At 52.4% G+C, this 17,149-nt stretch overlaps 3 protein-coding genes across 12 annotated transcripts in view; 1 reads left to right on the top strand and 2 right to left on the bottom strand.

Annotated features, from left to right (window-relative positions):
* Positions 1-287: 287 nt before the first annotated feature.
* Positions 288-3,120, bottom strand: LOC119707337 (glycolipid transfer protein). Its single transcript, XM_038152120.1, has 5 exons — positions 2,923-3,120; positions 2,175-2,236; positions 1,847-1,980; positions 1,202-1,352; positions 288-1,038 (listed from the first exon to the last, which is right to left on the bottom strand). Exons 1-5 carry the CDS (start codon positions 3,023-3,025, stop codon positions 856-858), a joined length of 633 nt encoding a protein of 210 aa, XP_038008048.1. The 5' UTR covers positions 3,026-3,120; the 3' UTR covers positions 288-855.
* Positions 3,121-4,032: 912 nt separating this feature from the next.
* LOC119707338 (trichoplein keratin filament binding) lies at positions 4,033-9,252 on the top strand. Its single transcript, XM_038152121.1, has 11 exons — positions 4,033-4,397; positions 4,466-4,646; positions 4,843-4,899; positions 5,475-5,543; positions 5,743-5,907; positions 6,128-6,240; positions 6,545-6,611; positions 6,872-7,044; positions 7,257-7,338; positions 7,520-7,705; positions 8,353-9,252. The coding sequence occupies exons 1-11, from the start codon at positions 4,225-4,227 to the stop codon at positions 8,383-8,385; spliced, it is 1,299 nt and encodes a 432-aa protein (XP_038008049.1). The 5' UTR covers positions 4,033-4,224; the 3' UTR covers positions 8,386-9,252.
* The window catches only part of GIT2 (GIT ArfGAP 2), a 24,640-nt gene continuing 16,634 nt past the window's right edge, over positions 9,144-17,149 (bottom strand). For 5 of the 10 annotated variants that reach the window (XM_038152112.1, XM_038152110.1, XM_038152113.1 and 2 more), the window contains 4 exons: positions 16,707-16,789; positions 16,438-16,620; positions 12,150-12,213; positions 9,144-11,374 (listed from right to left, as the gene is read on the bottom strand). In XM_038152112.1, the coding sequence (XP_038008040.1) occupies positions 11,162-11,374; positions 12,150-12,213; positions 16,438-16,620; positions 16,707-16,789 (543 nt within the window). In that variant the 3' untranslated portion in view covers positions 9,144-11,161. Of the gene's footprint in view, positions 11,375-12,149; positions 12,214-14,367; positions 14,488-16,437; positions 16,621-16,706; positions 16,790-17,149 lie in introns of all 10 variants that reach the window. The other 5 variants (XM_038152105.1, XM_038152109.1, XM_038152107.1 and 2 more) reach the window with 2 other exon arrangements.

Here is a 17,149-nt window from a genome sequence, read left to right as displayed (position 1 = left end):
TACCCTTCAAAAAATAAGCCCCCAGGAAAAACGTCTCTGGAACAGCCCTCCCAAAGAACAGCTCCAAAATCCCTTCCATAAACAGCCCTCCCAGGACACAGCTTCAAAAGAGCCTCCTAGGAACAGCTCCAAAACATCCTCCTTAAAACCCTCCTGAAAACAGCTCCCCTAGGAAAAAAACCCCGAATCTCCCTACCCGAAACAGCCCCGCCCCAAAACACCTTCCCTAAAACAGTCTCCCCAAACACCCTCTGGGGCTGACACAGCCCCAAATGAGGCTCCCAGGCCACAGGTACTGTCAGTTTTTATTAATTGCTGCTCCTGGGGCTCAGGAGGTGAGGGGGCTCATAAGGCACCACAAACACCACGGGGGACAGTCCCTGGTTTCTGAATGCCAGCACAGGGGCTTGATCCCACGCCAGCACTGGAGGAGTTGGGATCACCCAGGAAAGTCATCAGCTCCTCCTCCATGGGCATCATTCCGGACAATCCAGTGCCAATCAACACGGGGTGCCCGTCGGGGGGTTCCAGGCACAGTCCGAGTGCCACTTCATTCATCAGCAGGACACTTCATTCCCTGCCCCACTGAAGACAGGAATCCAGGAGCTGGGACTAGAAACACTTGTTCTTCCTCTTGGGAAATCCAAGGGTGACACCCACAATTGTTTTATTGCCGTATTCTTAATAGGAAGTTAATTACTGTTATTTTTTGGTTAGAAAAGACATTATCCACTGCAGATCCAGAGAGGAACCGAAGTCACCGGAGAGCTGGGAGCCGCCCCAGCTGCCTCAGTGATGAAGACATAGGTAACACCCATCACACGTTATTTAATCTGTGCCAATCCTGTGCCAGCTTCAGGCTTTGTAGCTCAGCTCAGCGTTCATCTTCGTGTACATCTCATAAATTGCATCCAGGATTGGAGTGACCCTCGTGAGAAACTGGTGGATTTTTTCTATGCTTTCCTCTTCCTTGACTTCTTTACCCTTCTCCAAGGCCTTCAGCAAATCGGATTTGTAAGGAAGAGCATAGACCGAGCCCTATAAAACAGGGAGAGGGTGTTTGACTCCCACAAACCCAACAGACACCATGGGTTGGGTTGTTCCTATGTGCCAACACCGTGGAATCTCCAGCCACTTGTCAGTGCACGGGAACAGCCTTAGGGATGGTGGCTGGATGCTTGGAGAGGGAGGGAACGCTCACCGTGAAGAGCTTCTGCAGCATCCAGCCGTGGTATTTCTTCAGCGCGATCTCGTAAGCCTTCAAGGCGTTCACTCGGATGAGGTTGGGATGCTCCTCATCCCTCTCCCCGTCAGAGATGCTCTGCAGCAACACCAGAATGAATTTCAGACCCCTGGGAGGAGAGCAGAGATGTTTGGCTCAGGGAAGTGGGTGCTGCTTCCCAGCTTCCAGCCTGGTGTTTCCAAGAGTGCCAAAACCCCACGGTCCCAGCAGCGCATCCCTCTCGCAGAGCTGGTGCCTGTCCCTGTGTGTCCACCCAGGGAAGAGAGAGAGAAGGGCAGGATGGAGCCCCCAGGTGAGGCCAGGGCTGCGAGCTGAGCTGGGCAGGGTCAGGTGCAGCCCTGTGGATCCTCCAGGCAGCCCTGTGGATCCTCCTGTCCGACTTGTGGGTTCACGCTCTGAGGCTGAATTCCCCTGTGCATCCCCAGGGTGGAGATTTGAGGAGGGGGTTCCCAACAGCTGTGCTCCCCAAACACAGCACCCCACTGCCAGCTGCCCAGCCCCAGCCCACAGGGACCAGCCCGGCACACGCAGCCTCCTTTTGCAGCTCTCCAGCTCCCCACATGCCGGGACACAGCCAGAGCAGCTCCCGACGCCGTGAGTCACCTTTTCAACCACATCAGCGCCAGCGTCGCGCCCGTCTTGGGCCAGGCCGAGCCGTGCAGCTCCTTCTCCACCTCCAGGATGTTCTGCAGCGTTTTGAACTTGGCAGGGTTGGAGTCATAAACCGCCCGGATTTTCTGAGGGCAGAAAAGGGGATTGGCACGCGGGAGCAGGGATTTTGGGCAGGAACTCTGGGAATAAACTGTGTCTGGGTGAGCCACTGCTGAACCCAAAGTCCCCGTGGGAAGAAAAGCCTTTTGAAACACCTCCAGCCCCACAGCATCTCTCCCCAGGGATTCTACTCTCTGAGCCCTCCTAAGTCCCTTCCTACCTTGATATTTCCAGTCAGGTCTGCTTTGACTGGCGAGTATACGATGGGAGTCCCCAGGCAATCTGTGGAGACAGGGAGGGAGGACAGTCAGACATTGGTGACACAGGGGACACCGCAGACTTCCCGAAACCAACAGGTTTTGCTTAAAGCACAGCCCGAGCACTGAGACTAGAAAGGGATCTCTGAGCTTCATACATGTCCGTTGGCCCTTGGGACAGCCCTGCCACCTACTGCGGCCCCACCAGTGACCTCCAATCCCCGTGGCTCCGGGACACAGCCCTGGCAGAACATCCTGGAACGGCCTGACCGGCACCGGACGCTGCCCGTCCGCAGGCAGGCAGGCAGCCCCACGTCCTGCCCTTCCGGGGCTGCCACCGAGCCGCCACACAATAGCTGACATTGTGGAGGGCAGCGGGCACACTGTGCCACGAGGGCGGCCACGCCGACACCCACCCGTGTCCCGACACGGGGTGGGACCCATGGGTGGGATGGCAGCTCCTGCCCCGGGCGATGCCTCTGCATGGGGTGCTCCAGGGGACGGCAGGACGCTTCCCAACGGGGCTGCTCGGCGGGTTTGACAGGATCGTGATGCAACCCTGGTCCGGGCAGAGCAGCCAAGCCCGGCGTGAGCCCTGGATCAGGTAGGGGGGCACCACCCAGAACAGGGGAGGGGGCACCCGGGGCGGCTGAGCCCGCAGCAGGCCTGGTCCCAGCCCGCATCTCCCAGACCCGGCCACCCCGGTCTCACCGAAGAACGGCGGCAGGTGCGCCACGGCCTCCAGGAAGGGCAAAGTCTCGATCTGCTTATCAGCCGGCAGCGGCTTGAACTCGTGTTCCAGCAGCAGCGCCATGACCGGCGAACCTCTCCCCCTTTCCCCCTCACCGCTCCCCGGCTGAGGGGGCTCTGAGGCAGCGGGGGCCGACCCGGCAGCGCGCCCACGCCACGCTCCGCCCCCTGCCGCTCCGACCAATGGCTGCGCACCTCCCGTACGGCTGATGCGCAGCCATTGGTCGGAGCGGCGGGGGCGGGACTTTCAGCCCAAGAAGGAGACCACGCCCCCATCGCCCCCTCAGAGTCGGGGCCTGGCCGTGCCCGGGGCCGTGCGCTGCCCTGGCCGCGTTCCGAGCGCCGGGCGGGCCGGCGTTAATTATTCACGGGAGATAAATATTTTATAGGCAACAGATGGAAAACAAACCTCAACGCGCGGGAGTGATGACACACCTTAGCGAGGGGTTGGGTGGGAAAATGACACCGAGCGGGGACACGGAGAGGTGAAGGAGAGGTGGGAGCGGAGGGAGGCTCAGCCCGTCCGCTGCGTGGGGAGCGCACTTGCCGGTGGCAGGGCCCCAAATACGGTGTTTTCACCGGTTATTCTGGAAAAACAGGTCGTGGGGCGATAGCGATCGGTGGCTGGCAGGGCGGGTGCGGACCCAAGGCGGGTGCGGGGAGCTGCGGGTCACCGGCGGGGGCTGCCGGCTGGTGCCGCCTCCCTCCCCGCTGCCAGACCCTCGCGGTGCCCGGAGCCCCTCCTGAAGCCCCTCCCGGGGTGCCAGGAGCCAGTTCCGCGGTGCCTGCGGGGCCCTGAGCCCACCCCAGGGTGCTGGGAGCGTGTCCCGGGATATCCAGCGCTCACTTCGGGATGGCCGGAGCCATCTCGGGATGCCCGCAGCCCCTCCGGCGGTGCCCGGGCTGTCCCGGGTCACGCAGCGGCCGGTCCGCTTGGGTTCGCTGCGGGCGGCGCCGCGCTGGTGCCCTGCCAAGGCGGGCAGAAACACAACCTTTAACCCCTGAGATAGTTACAGCGCCGCAACCCCCGCGGTGCCGGCACCGCGCCCGGCCCGGGCTCTACCCGCACATCCTGCGAGCGCTCGCTCGGGGCGCGGCGGCACCGCCGGGCCGGCTCGGAGCGAACCGATCCCCGCCGCCGCTGCATCTCCCGTCCCTCCCTCTCTCCCCGCCTCCCTCCGTGGGTCCCCGCCTCCCTCCGTGCTCGCGGAGCCCGTCTCGCCGTGTCCCTCGGCGGGAGCCGTCGCGGGCGGGCGCGTCGCGATGTCGCTGTGGCTGCGGCGGGGCCGCGGCCCGGAGCGCTGGGCGGCCGAGCGGCGGGAGCTGCAGGAGCGCAGCCGGCAGCAGTGGGAGAGCACCAGCCGCGCCTTCGCCCGCGCCGCCGCCTGCTGCTCCCTGCAGGCGCGGTGGAGCGAGCCCCGCGTCCCCCCGCCAAGGTAGGGCCGCGGCCCGGCGGGTCCCGGGGCGGCGCGGGGATCCCGCTGACCGGCGGCGTGTGCGGCAGCGCGGCGGCGGCGCGGCGGGACGCGGAGGAGGCGGCGGCGCGGCTGGAGCGGCGGCGGGAGCGGCTGCGGCGGCTGCTGGGCGAGGAGCGGGAGGCGCTGGCGGCGGAGCTGCGGGAGCGGCGGCGGGGCGGGATGCGGAGCCGGGAGCTGCGGGACGGCTCCGGAGAGTGCGGGAGGAAGGTGAGGGAGCGGCCCGGCCCTGCTCGTCCCGCATGCCGGGGCTCGTCCGGTGAAGGGCCGCTGCCGTGCTTCAGCTGTACCAGCGGGACTTGCTGGAGTCGCCACCGCTTGGTGCCCTGAACCCGTGTCAGCCTCGGCGGGGTTTGGGATGCCGAGCACTCCCGACCCCTGACCTGACCCAGCTCTGTGTTCCCAGTTTGCTGAGCCGCCGCTGCAGGAGCGCTGGAACAAAAACAACGCGGAGCTCCGAGAGGTGATGCTGCTTTCTTTTGAGTCCCTGCTGCCTTGTATTTATTAAACCAGTTTTTAACTTGAAAGTCATCATATCTCTACTGTGGTCACTCATCTCGTATCACAGCAACCGCCCTAAGTTCTGGTAAACGAAAGGCAAAGAAGTGAAAGGGTTTAAATTTAAATAGTTTTAAGATGCCCTCTCAAAGCTGTTTTTTTTAAAAGTCAGACATCTGTTCAGACTCTGAGCAAATTTTCTGAGCTCACAATGTAAATATCTCAGGCACATAAAATAGCAATAATATAAAAAATATAAATCTTTGTATCTCAGCTGCACCTGCCATGCTGTGGTGCTTCTCATTCTTCATTTCACCCATGTGCTGCTCCATCATCACAGTCCTGTATCACTGTCACTGTGGTGTTTCCCATGTGACAATGACCCTCAGGACCTGGTGGGCACCTTGGACACTCAGATGAGCCCACCTCTGCAGAGGCAGATCCTCCTGGGATTTCAGGTGGTGCTCCAGGGAGTCTGGAAGATCCTGGGGGACAGAACCTCTGGCAGTGATGACCCTGCTGCATCTGTTGTGTCTCCAGGCAGAGTCTGAGCTGCACAGGAAGCATGTGAGGGAGGCTTGGGATGATCAGCTAACACAACAAAACAAGGTATGGGGGCAGCCCTGGTCCCTGGGAGGGCTCTGAAATGTGTGTGTGGGTGGAGAGGTGACACTGGTGCCATGGGAACTGCTGCCAGGCTGGGCACTGTTAATAAAGCCATCCAGCTTGCTCTGTGGATTTTCTGAGCCAGAAGTTGTTTCTTTGTGTCAGGCTAACCTGAAATGCTGTTTTCTTTTCTTTGGGAAAGGAAGATGTGACCAAACTTGAAGAGAAGAAACGTTATGGAAACGAGTGCGAAACGGCACGAGGGGAAGCGCTGGAAAGAACGAGACAAGAGGAAGAGAAGCTGGAGAAGCAGCAAGCAGACACCTTGCTTCAGCAGATAGAAGAACTGAAACTGCAGGAGACAAAGGTAATCTTGACTTTCTCCTCATTGGAGAAAGGAATGTGTTGCTTCACTTGGAAATACAGCAAGGCTGACCTGACCTCTTCTCTCCATGTTTGCACTGCGGGGAGGGTTTTCCCTGCCTGCAGAGGAGCGGAGCAGGGTACAAACTCCGGTCAAGCATGCTCTCTGGGATGTTGTAGCTCTCTGATGTACTCTCTCTTGGTGCTTGTGTTTTCCTTTTTAGGCAACAAAGCTGAAAAAGGAACAAGAGAATTTGTTAAAGCAGCAGTGGGAGCTGGAGAATTTGGAAGAAGAAAGGAAACAAATGGAAGAACACCGGAGGAAGAAAGAGCTCGGGTAGGACATCAAGTGGAGCTTGTTTTGGATAGAATCTGTTCCTGTGCCCACAGCAGTACTTGGGGCACAAGGAGGTATTCCAGCCAGCAGTGGTAGGATAAACATCTGTGTTTTGGTGGACTTGCCCACAGCAGCCAAGGAGCAGAGGCACTGGTGCTGTTACTGCCTTTTGTTTCTGGTAGCAGGTTCCTCATTGTCACAGATGTACCTCCCCAGGTGCTGCTGTGCAATGATGTGGTGCTTTAGAGTCAGGGGGTACTGTGTTGTTTTTTCTTTTTAATTTTGCTTTTTTTTCCTCCTTCAGTCGCTTCTTGAAGCATCAGTGTGACGTCCAGTTAAGGAGACGAGCGCAGCAGGTACAGGAGGAGCTGGTAAGAGATTCATTGATACTTTATAGATGCCATGTGCTGAAAAAACTTGTTGTGTGTGGTTTGTGTCTGCCTCTGCTTCCTACAGATCAGGAGGCCCCTTCCAGCTTGTGCACAGGGCTGGAGCACAAAGCTCACGGGGAAGCAGCAGATGGAGCATCTTGCTGAGCACACCCTTGACACTGTCACCAGTAATGCCTAGAGGAGCCCTGCACACAGGCTGAGGCTGTTGATAGTTGTTAATCTCGTGGTTTTTTCTCCAGGAGACAGACAGGCAAATCTTATCAGCCCTCCTGGAGAAAGAAGAGGAGGATCAGAGCCGGCAGAGCGCGCGGCGGGGACGGGCAGTGGCAGACGTGGCCTGGATGAAGAAGGTCATCGAGGAACAGCTCCAGCTGGAAAAGGAGAGGGAAGCAGAGCTCGAGACTATCTTCAGGTGAGTCTGAACCTCACCTGAACAGTCCATGTGTGCTGAATGTTCCAGGTCAGGGGGTCACTGAGAGGCACAGGTGGGATGGACGCATCAGCTGGCAGGGAACAAACCTGAAGAGAAACCAAGGTCTCCTCTAAAGCACAGGATAGCTTGTCTGTGCCTGTGGGGTATACAGGGGGGTTAACCTCAGAGATAATTCTTTCTCTCTCCTTTAGGGAAGAAGCAAAAAAAATGTGGGAGAAGAGAGAAGAAGAGTGGGAAAGAGAGAAGGTGGCCAGAGATCGCCTGATGAGTGAGGTGATGACCTCTGTTGATGATGTGTCCCCCTTGGCTCAATGAATCCATCATTCCCCTTGTAACCCACCACCCTGTGGAGAGTTAGAGCTTTCCATACTAGGGTGGGATTTTCTTGCTTGCCTGGTGTGTTTCCTGGGAACTCTTTAACCATCTTCTCCTTCCATCCCCTCCCTTTGCGCAGGTCCTTGCAGGCAGGCAGCGCCAGATCAAAGAGAAGATGGAGCTAAACAGAAGGGCCCAAGAAGAATCCATTAAATATCGAGAGCAGCTGATCAAAGAACTCGAGGAGGCCAAGGAAGGGACTCGTCGGGAGAAGGAGCCGGAGGAGGAAGAGCAGAGAGCCCAGAGGAGGGAGCTGCAGGCACAGGTAGGCTGAGCTCCCCAGCACACACCTGCCTGCTGAGGCTGCCCCATCTCACCCCATTTCCCCTGCGCAGGGGACAGAGCACAGCTTGGCAGAGGAGGAGCAGCAGCAGGAGGGATCAGCCCGGCAGCACGCCAAGGAGCTGGAGCAGCGGGAGGGCAAGCAGGGCTGGCACAGCAGGGTAAGGTCACAGCTGGGTCACCTGGCACAGGGGTCACACACGAGCCCATCCTGGAGGGTGACACCATCATTGTGATCTGCACTTTAGTCATCACAGTGCCAGGGCACAACACTGGGCTCTTCCTTCCCCTCACAGAGCTCTACACTTCTCACTTTCCTTTTTTTGCTGATATTGAGATACTAGGCCCTAACTTTGAAAGAATTTTTGAGGCAGACGTGTTGCAGATGCCTCAAATGTTGCTCAGTGCTGAAAGGGATTTATTTTAACTGCATTAGTGCAGTTGGTACAGTGCAACTCCCCTGCTCAGTGTCTTTGTTGACTGTCCTGCTTTGTCTGGCTCCAAAATCAAAATTGAGTAACCCTACCTAAAGTCCCTGCCCAGCTCATCAGCTCCTGTGCATGCTCAAGACTGTGTGGAATAATTCCAAAACCCATAAACCTGTGCTGATCTTTGTTTTGACCTCATTAGTTCTACAGTTACCCAAGGGCAGCTTGGACCTGAGGAATGAGCATAAGATGCAGCTCTAGACTACAGAGACAAAACTCTGAGGACTCAAGGAACTCCTGAAATAATGGTGCCTCTGGAATAGCCTACAGTGAGATCAAGACTTGACTCAGTAGATTTCTGAGAACATTTAGTTGTGGCCAAGCTGAAGAGGAGAAAAGTCCTACTGTCTTCAGGAATGTGGAGGTGTGAGCACCTTCAGAGAAGTGAACTGCTTCACTTTGCATTCTGGAGTTGTGCTCGTGTATTTTAGCACATGAGAGGCTGAAGCAACCCAGCAAATGGAAGGGCCCTATGGACCTGAGCCACCAAAGAATCTGTGTCTCCCCAGGAAGAAGAGCTGTGGGCTTGTGTCAGACTCCCACCTTGGAGAATCAGGCTGTGAGGAGTTAATTAATAATGTATATTGCAAATCAGATCATGTGTGCTGTGGCAGCAGTGCCTGTCCAGTTCCTCTCCAGAAGGTGCTGAACACATAAACATTGTTTTTCACTTGTTTCATAAATAATGAATAACTGAAACCTGAACAAGGATTTGGTTTTGTTACATGAGCAAAGTACTGCAGCAACAGGAGAGGAGATTGAGTTGATTATTGCAGTTTGTTCCTTGCTGTTACCATCGCAGCTTGACATCAGTCCTGTCACAGTGCACAAGGAGCTGTTACAAAGACTGGCATTTTCCTCAAGAGTAGAAACCTTTCCAGAGATCTTAAAAGAACCAGCAGTCAAATAAGCCCACGTTATTTCACACACTGAAAGGGTTTTAGCATTTTATAGTAATACTGTAAACAAAAGATTAAAAGTCAAAATATTGTACAGACAGAATGACACTGATAAATACAAGGTTTGGAAAAAGGCAAAAAAAGCTTTTCCTTTCCTCTGCAGCATTTTGTAAAGGAAGAGCAAGTTTGTTTACAGGGGAACAAGAGATCTAGTCCTAAAAGAAAAACACACCTTTGTTACTTGAGGTGCTACAAACTCTGTGACTGCAGTGCTGTGAGTGCAGCGTTCATGAACTTGCTGCTGGGGGTTCCTGTGGGGTGTGGACCACTCTGATTTCAGTGTAGCTGGAGCAGGGGCTGGCAGTTGCTAAAGTGTCCCTTGGTTTTGGATCAAAGGCAGGTTTAAATAAGAGATAAATTACACCATAGCTCAGTGTCACCCTGCTCTGGAAAGCAGGTAAGATATGTTAAAGAACAGCACACAGTGGTGTCCTGAGAGACTGAAAAATACCATCTGCTGCCTTTCAGACATTATTTAGGGAAAAGATCCTAGAAGGTTCTCAATGTATTTAATTAATTGCCATTTGCATTATTTTGAAGTAGGTTTCACAAAGGTCATTTGCAGTTTTAATCCCAGCCTACCTCTGCTGTCAGGCTAGAGCTGCTTCTGGGGTTCAGAAGGGCAGAAAGGAAATAAAACCCCACAATGAAAAACATTAATTTACTGGGCTGTCATCTCCTCTCTCCATTCCTTCCCTCCCTCAGACTCTGTGAGCCAGACAGCACCAGGAATCCAGCAGTGCTGTGGCACTTGTGCTTGGATATATCCACACAAACACACCGTGGCTGGCTCCTGGGCAGGGACAACAGAGGCAGAGGCAAAAATCGGTGATTTCCTGCACCTTCTGAAATTCAGACTCCTAAAAATATTCTCAGTTTTTAAATTATGGACTGACACACTTCTGTGAGCTGTTATGGAGGAAGAAACCTGGAGCACACATGGCCACCGGGGCCAGGCAGCCTGGCAGGGGTTACTCAGCAAGTTGTCAAATTTTGAAAGATTTGCATAAAAAACTTAGGAGATACGAGAAATGTTTTCACATTTGGATATGTTGAGGTACAGAGGTTATGTGCTGTGGCAGACACAGCTGCTTTTGCACTGGCACTCTTCTAACTTCCTTTTTTTTTTTGTTAATAAGCACAGAAATCTTTAGTGAAATTGCATCTGGAGTTACTGAGAAATGCTGCTGCAAACAAGACGGTGCCTCAAAGATGACAGGAAAATTCTGCAGGAAACTTAACAATGAATTACTAACTCGGAAACAAAGGATAATATTTTAACCACTAATGCCCTAAAGTAACATCAAACATATATATTAATGGCATAGTGACAACTAAAAGAAATAACTATTAAGTTTCAAATTCCTTCCAAAACAGATAAAGTGACAAAGACCTTGTAGAGTTACACATAACAAGCTTGGATGCCCACAACTACTACTGGTTTAGCAGACTAAAAAAAAAAAACAACATATTGCACAACAGTTGATATGGGAACAGAGAACGTTGGGCTTGCACCCCGTTACCAGGACAAACCTTCCTGCTGGGAGCAGTCCTGGAGCCTGGGGAGCCTCAGCCAGCAGGATCCCAGCAGGGGAGGCTCCAGAGGGATGGAGATGCTGCTCTCCCATCCGTGCAGTGGTGTCAGAGCAGTTCCACCAGCAGGATCTGAAAGCAGAGCGTGGCCCCAAGGAAACATCTACGAGAGCTCGGTACAGCGCTGGGACATGAGAGTGGCTCGACAGCTACTTGCAACATGCTATTATCCATAACTACACTGGCAACACAGGCACAAAATAAGGCAGTGGGTTAAATTAATCATTAAATTGTTAGAAAACATGCAAAAATAATACTGAGTTTAAAAACAAAACAAAAAAAAAGTTTCTTGCCCCTTGAAGTTTGTTTTTTTTTTCCTCGTAAAAATGCGCATAGTTCCACACCTATATGTTGAAATCCGACCTTTAAAAAACCCCAGAGTAAAAAGCCCCGAGTGCCTCAGTTGTTGTTCTCTTTGGTTGTGATGGTGACCAGCTGCTTGGCAGCCTTGGCGATGTCGTAGGCGCACTGGATGACCTGCTGTGTCACCAGCTGGATGTCGGGCGCGGGGCTGGGCTCGGCGGGCAGCGCTTTCCTGCACTCCGACTGCAGCCTGTAGGCACTGGATGTCAGCAGGCGCAGGGAAGTCCTCACCAGCTCCGACTTGGGCTTCTGGGAAGGGAAAACAGACGCTGGAACAAGGCAGAACAACACAACCTTTGAGCGCTCACAAGGGTTCTTTGATGCGGCCAAGCCCTGATTCCCCTGGTGGCAGCGGGCGGGATTTCTCCCTCCTCTCGGGGAGATCCCCAAGGGCTGCCAGGCAGCAGGCAGGGAATATTGCTCCGTGCCCTCCCTTAGGAAGTTACTCATGCACATTTCTGGTGCCTGTTTACTGTCCCAGCCCACGTCCTGGCTGGCAGGAGGGGACAGCATGTTCAGGATGATGGGCGCAGGCGGGACAGCAGCCTTGGCTCTTTCCTTGCAGTTTTGGAGAGGTGGGTACAGACTTTACAAGAACTTGGTCGTGGGGATTTCGCTCCCTAAATCTGCTGTGAGCAAACAGATCACTTTGATGGATGGGTGGATAACAGATCTAAACGTGGCTGCAGGAAAGAAATCCAGGCGATGGCACTCGGATGGAAAAGGGGCTGATGGGTCTGGTGAGATCCCCACATAACCACACAACTCTTCACGCCAGATCCAAGCACCTCCAGTTTTGTACAATTCTTAAGAGTTTTACATTCAGGAGTACAACTAAAGGCCTGGAATCACACTTTAGCCTTTACCAGTTGCCATGCTGATAAATACAAAGGTGCATCACAACCCCATCATTTCTCCCCACCGTTTTCATTTTCAAGGGAAAAAAATTTTTGATTTTCATTCTGAAGGGGAATTACACATCAAGAACGAGGTCAAAACCATTCTGAGGGTGGCAGGTACTTACTTTTGGGAACAGGGCTGCCATTTCTGTCACTGCCACATGTATTCTCTCGGAGCACGGTATATAGCTGCAGAAAGATGCCCTGGGTTATTCACTGTGCAGAGACTCCCCTCCCTCTTCCACTTCACTGCTCAGTGACTGTTATTCTAAAAGCAACCACGTGACTTCAGAAAAAGCAAGAACTTAATCATCAGCGCAAAATTATTTCTTAGATTTTCACTGTTTTTCAGACTTGGTTCGAAGGAATAATTGTCCGTACTTTTTATATAAAACTTTGTCAGGAAAGTCTCCATTTGTGTGCAACTTCAGAACACCAAAATGCCTTCTCGGATTAATTAATACCCAGTAAACAGACTAGGCAGAGTTCTCACACGCATGCATCCCCAAACTACTTAACTGCATTCACAGTCTGTGAATTCCAGCCTAAACATTCACAAATTCTGATGAGTTAATAAAACAAAGGCAGATTCCATGAATCCTCACAGATTTCACTTCTGATTTGTATACCAAATGAAAACTGGTCTGTTCAAAATAGAACTATTTCCCATAAACTGCTGTGAATAGTGAAGTGTTAGTGTGCTCTCTCACAAGTCTCATTGCAGCAGACTCACTTTTATGCTTCAAAGACTCAATTTTAGCATAAGTTAGTTCACACGATCCAATCTTAAGCAAGAGAATCTCAAAACTCACAAAGCATTCAAGAAAACTATTCAGCATGTGTGGGTTATGGTAGGTCAGTGCCCTTTCAAGCAAAAAGAGCCCCCAAAACCAACCCTCCTCCCCCCCCAAGTAATTATTTATTTGATCTTCTTGCAACACCAAAGGTGCAAAAAAAATCAGTCACTTGCAAATGCACTGAGAGAAAAGCAACACACTGGGGTCATTTTGGCAATGCAGGAAAATTGCTTTAAAAGTAGTATTTCCATGTGTCTCAAGTCACATGAGTTCTTCCAAATAAACTAAAAGTGGAGAGAGGTCTTCCAAGTTCACAATTCCCCTTCTGCTGTGGAGTTAATGATTAATCTGCTCCCTGCAGCCACAGTGACCAGCACCCTACCTCATTAAGAAGTCAATTTACTGATTAAACCCTTCACTAACAAGGCAGAGAAAGCCCTGAGAATAACCTGAATGAGACCTGAATGAGGTGAGTAACATGTTTCACTGTATGTTCTCTAGGTCAGCTGCAAAGTTTCCAGTGTGGCCTGGAGGAATGGCTTTAGTTTAATGTCTAAACACTCACTGTGAGATGCTGACACTGTGTTGGGTTTACACACATTCCAGTGAGACATCAGGAAGATATTCAAGTAGTGACAGCTTGGAAAAGGAATCCCTCATTAGCAGTAACTTGTGTTAATCTCTTCCTCCAATCCTGACATTTGTTGGCTGGGGTTTGAACCTGGGCAGCTCTGTTTTAAAGAGCCTCTCAGGCAAATGTCACTTTTATTTTAGGCACTAATAAGCAATGTTTTGGTCGGCTTGGATGGAAGATACCATATAAACAGACATCTTTTTTCATGGATTTGGGATACAAATGATCTCATTTGATCCCCAGCTGTATAAACACTTGAGGGGCCTCAGCTGTCAGGTGTGAATGTTCCACCTTGGAAATGTGAAACTCCTGCTGCTTTTGCAATGGTGCTAAGAAGCAGCAACCACGTGCTTTGTTCATAAAATCATGGAATGGTTTGGGTTGGAAGGGACCTGCAAACCTCAAAGATTTCTTCCTAAAGGAAGAAATTCTTCCCTGTGAGGGTGAGGAGGCCCTGGCAAAGAGAAGCTGTGGCTGTCCCATCCCTGGAAGTGTCCAAGGCCAGGCTGGATGGGGCTTGGAACAACCTGGGATAGTGGAAGGTGTCCCTGCCCATGGAGGGAGTGGAACAAGGTGGGCTCTAAGGTCCCTTCTAACCCCAACTATTTGTGATTCCACGAACCAACCAAGCTGTAATTTCATTTATCTTGACAGGCAATAAAAACCAAAACAGAGCCAGGAGAATACACCAGAGCCAGCTGTGGTTCTGTTCCCCACTGATACCTACTGGGAGCTGAAGGGGCTGTGCCACACCCCTGGCCTGGAGGGGCTGCCTGCAGTTCCCTCATCCCCTGCAGCATTTCATGCATCGCCTTCCACGACCCCCGTGTGGCCAGAGAGGGAGGGAAAGAGGCAGCAGAGAGAAGGAGAAAGGACACTGTGCCTGGGAGGCAGGGACAGAGGCCAGAGTACCAGGAGGCAGGGCCGGGCTGCTGGCTGCTCAGAGGCTGCAGGGGCGCTCGCTCAGCCCCGGGGAGCCGCGTGCCGAGGCTGTGTCTGAGCTGGGATGAGCCCCCACGCTCCAAGGGCCTGCTGAGCCCACGGAGCACAGGGAAAGGGATGGGAGAGAGTGAGAAACAAAAGGAAGAAGGGGTTTCATTAATAGATGATACTCTTGCACTGTATTGTTTTACTCTCTGGTTAGCTATGCAGCACGTGATTTTTCTCTACAACGCTCCCAGCACGAGTTTGGAGGATGTGTTTTTACATCCTCAAGCGTCTCATTTTGGTAAGGAAGCATTCCCCTGTGTTAAGGAGACCAGGGAAGAGGAAAACAAAGAACAACAGCTTCCTAGTTCAGTGTTTTGCAAGATAACACTCATTTAAGCATAGGCAAACACCTCACTCCACGTGTGGTACAGAAAACAAAAATGCAGCATAACAGGCTTTTTAAAAACCTGATCAATTCAACAACAAAAGCCAGGTATGCTGCATTGTTTCTTTCAATGACTTTTAAAAGTATTCACAACTGTATAGTGTGATATGCATAAAAACTACACTCATTGAAAGCTCTCTGTGTGAAACAAGCACCAAGAGATTGCACTGGGAAAGGTTACACCAAGGGCAAAGAGCTCAGCACAAACACGGCAGAAGTCGTCACTCGGGTGAGAAGGAGAAGCCACGCCAGCCCTGCTAAAAATAGCAAAGTACAAGAAGGAAAAAACACAGAACAAAAGTGGCCCCATTGTTGTTCACTTCTCTGAGCGAGGCAGGAAGTGAGGGCTCAACACAAACCTCTGCTGCTCCTCCCAGGCACAGAGGGCACCGAGCTGGGGCCACAGCAGAGCCAGAGCCACCAGCCTGCAGGGCCAGGGCTGTGGAGCCCAGGGTGTTCCAGCCCCAAAATGTGCTCACACCTGGGAATGTGTAACTTTGATTTACAGCCTCCTAAAAGAGCTGGGTGGGGAGCAGCAGCTCATGATCAGCAAGGGCAGTATCACTTTTTGCCACCCAATTTCCAGCTATTCTGGAACTTGTTCAGGTGGGCCAGAATTTCCCTGAGGGAGCAGAAGCTGCTGCAGCCTGATGTGCTCAGTCAGTGCTTTGCTTACTCAGCTGGCTCTGTATCTAAAACCAATAGTTCAAAATACTTTTGCTGGTACATAATTTGTACTAATACCTCAATAGGGAAAGCCAAATTCTCTCCCTTTCACAATTTGCCCCTGAAGCAAGGCTTGGTGTTGCTATCACATTCTGCAGGGTGTAATTACCTATGGACACAGAGGGGTGAAGACCCAAGAAAAACCTGCAGTGAGTTTTCTACAACATGTTTGATTTGTGTCTAATACAACCCTGGTTTTGCAACAGGAATCACAAGTTAAGAGGAGGGCAGGCAGCACTGCAGCCAGAACCCACTCCACAAGGGGCAGGTCACTTGTCCCCAACTTGCCCAGTGGCACTAAGGACACCAGGGAACACCACAGACCTACACATTTTACAGGTGTGAAATAGAGGAGCTGTATTTCACTTTCACCTGTGCAACAGGTGAAAACACCTGAAGAATTTCCTTTGTTTGTGACATTCACATTTTCTGAAAAATACCTTCGCCCAGGACTTTTCTCCTGGGCTGCTGAGAAGCCTCAGAGAAAAACGAAAACAATAATTATCTCATTTGCTTCTCCTGTGTTTTGCTCATGTGGAATGTCTTTGGAGATTGTTACCCACAGGTGATTGTTCCATTGGATTCTGCTGTGTGTTTTCACTGTCAGGCCAATCAGTGCCAAGCTGTGTCAGGACTCTGGAAAGAGTCATGAGTTTTCATTATTACCTTTTAACATTCTCTAAGTAGCCTTGCTGTATTCTTTAGTATAGTATAGTTTAGTATTAATATAATATAGTATCATAAAATAATAAATTAGCCTTCTGAGAACAGATTCAGATTCAGGAGTCAGATTCATCATTCCTTCCTTCATCTGGGGAAAACACAAATACATTATTTGTTTTCTCACCAACTCCAGAGCTTTTCCAGCTCTCCCTCCTCACCTGTCATGTTTGTTCTCCTGTGCTGCTCGCAGCAGCTCCTGGATGTTCTTGGTGATCTGCTCTGTTTTCCGAATCACATCTTCTGTACTGGGCAGACTGGAGCTGGGGGCTGGGTCTGTGTCCTCGGGGATGGAGCCCTCCCCCTGCCACACCACGCTGCGCTGCCGGCCCTTCCTGCCCGACCTGCAGGGAGCAAAGCAGGGCTTGGCCCGGGGACGCAGCAGTCCCCTGCCACCCCCGAGCTGTGGCAGCTGTGGCACAGCACCTACCCTGGCTCCTCCAGCTCCACGGGGGTGGTGGGGTTGTCATAGTCGCTCTCAGACACGCTGCTCTGCTTCTCCAGCTTCGAGGCCTGCAAGGAACAGATTCACTTCAGCCTGAGCAGGAGAGAGCAGCCCTGGGCTGGGCCAGAGCCACGTGCTGTGCGTGGGGATTTGCTCCTTGCACAACAGCTCCTGCATCACCCCAGAGCTGCTGTGCCCCTCTCCCCATGCCAGCCTGCTGCCCAGCTTGTACCCGAGGCCCTGGGCACTGCCAGCACAGCCCCACCAGCCCCTGAACACCCAGCACGGCAGGACAGACGGACAGACAGAGCACAGCATCCTTCCCTGCCACTGAAACTGCCCCAGGGACACACTCTGAGAGGCCACCAGGAGCAGAGGGCAAACGGAGAAGCAGCACCATGAAACAGGAGCCTGAACAGTGAGTAAGA

The sequence above is a fragment of the Motacilla alba genome, chromosome 15 (assembly GCF_015832195.1).
Source record: "Motacilla alba alba isolate MOTALB_02 chromosome 15, Motacilla_alba_V1.0_pri, whole genome shotgun sequence".
Lineage (NCBI taxonomy): Eukaryota > Metazoa > Chordata > Aves > Passeriformes > Motacillidae > Motacilla > Motacilla alba.
This window is presented reverse-complemented; position numbering and strand designations above follow the sequence as displayed.

Bases quoted from the DNA above. Each gene is read 5' to 3' on its own strand.
- LOC119707337 (XM_038152120.1), bottom strand. From the start codon at position 3,025: ATGGCGCTGCTGCTGGAACACGAGTTCAAGCCGCTGCCGGCTGATAAG. The intron at 1,981-2,174 runs GTAGGAAGGGAC...TTCTGCCCTCAG, and splicing joins ACCTGACTGGAAATATCAAG to AAAATCCGGGCGGTTTATGA. The intron at 1,039-1,201 runs GTGAGCGTTCCC...CCTGTTTTATAG, and splicing joins TGCTGCAGAAGCTCTTCACG to GGCTCGGTCTATGCTCTTCC.
- LOC119707338 (XM_038152121.1), top strand. From the start codon at position 4,225: ATGTCGCTGTGGCTGCGGCGGGGCCGCGGCCCGGAGCGCTGGGCGGCC. The intron at 4,398-4,465 runs GTAGGGCCGCGG...CGTGTGCGGCAG, and splicing joins CCCCGCGTCCCCCCGCCAAG to CGCGGCGGCGGCGCGGCGGG. The intron at 4,900-5,474 runs GTGATGCTGCTT...TTGTGTCTCCAG, and splicing joins ACAACGCGGAGCTCCGAGAG to GCAGAGTCTGAGCTGCACAG.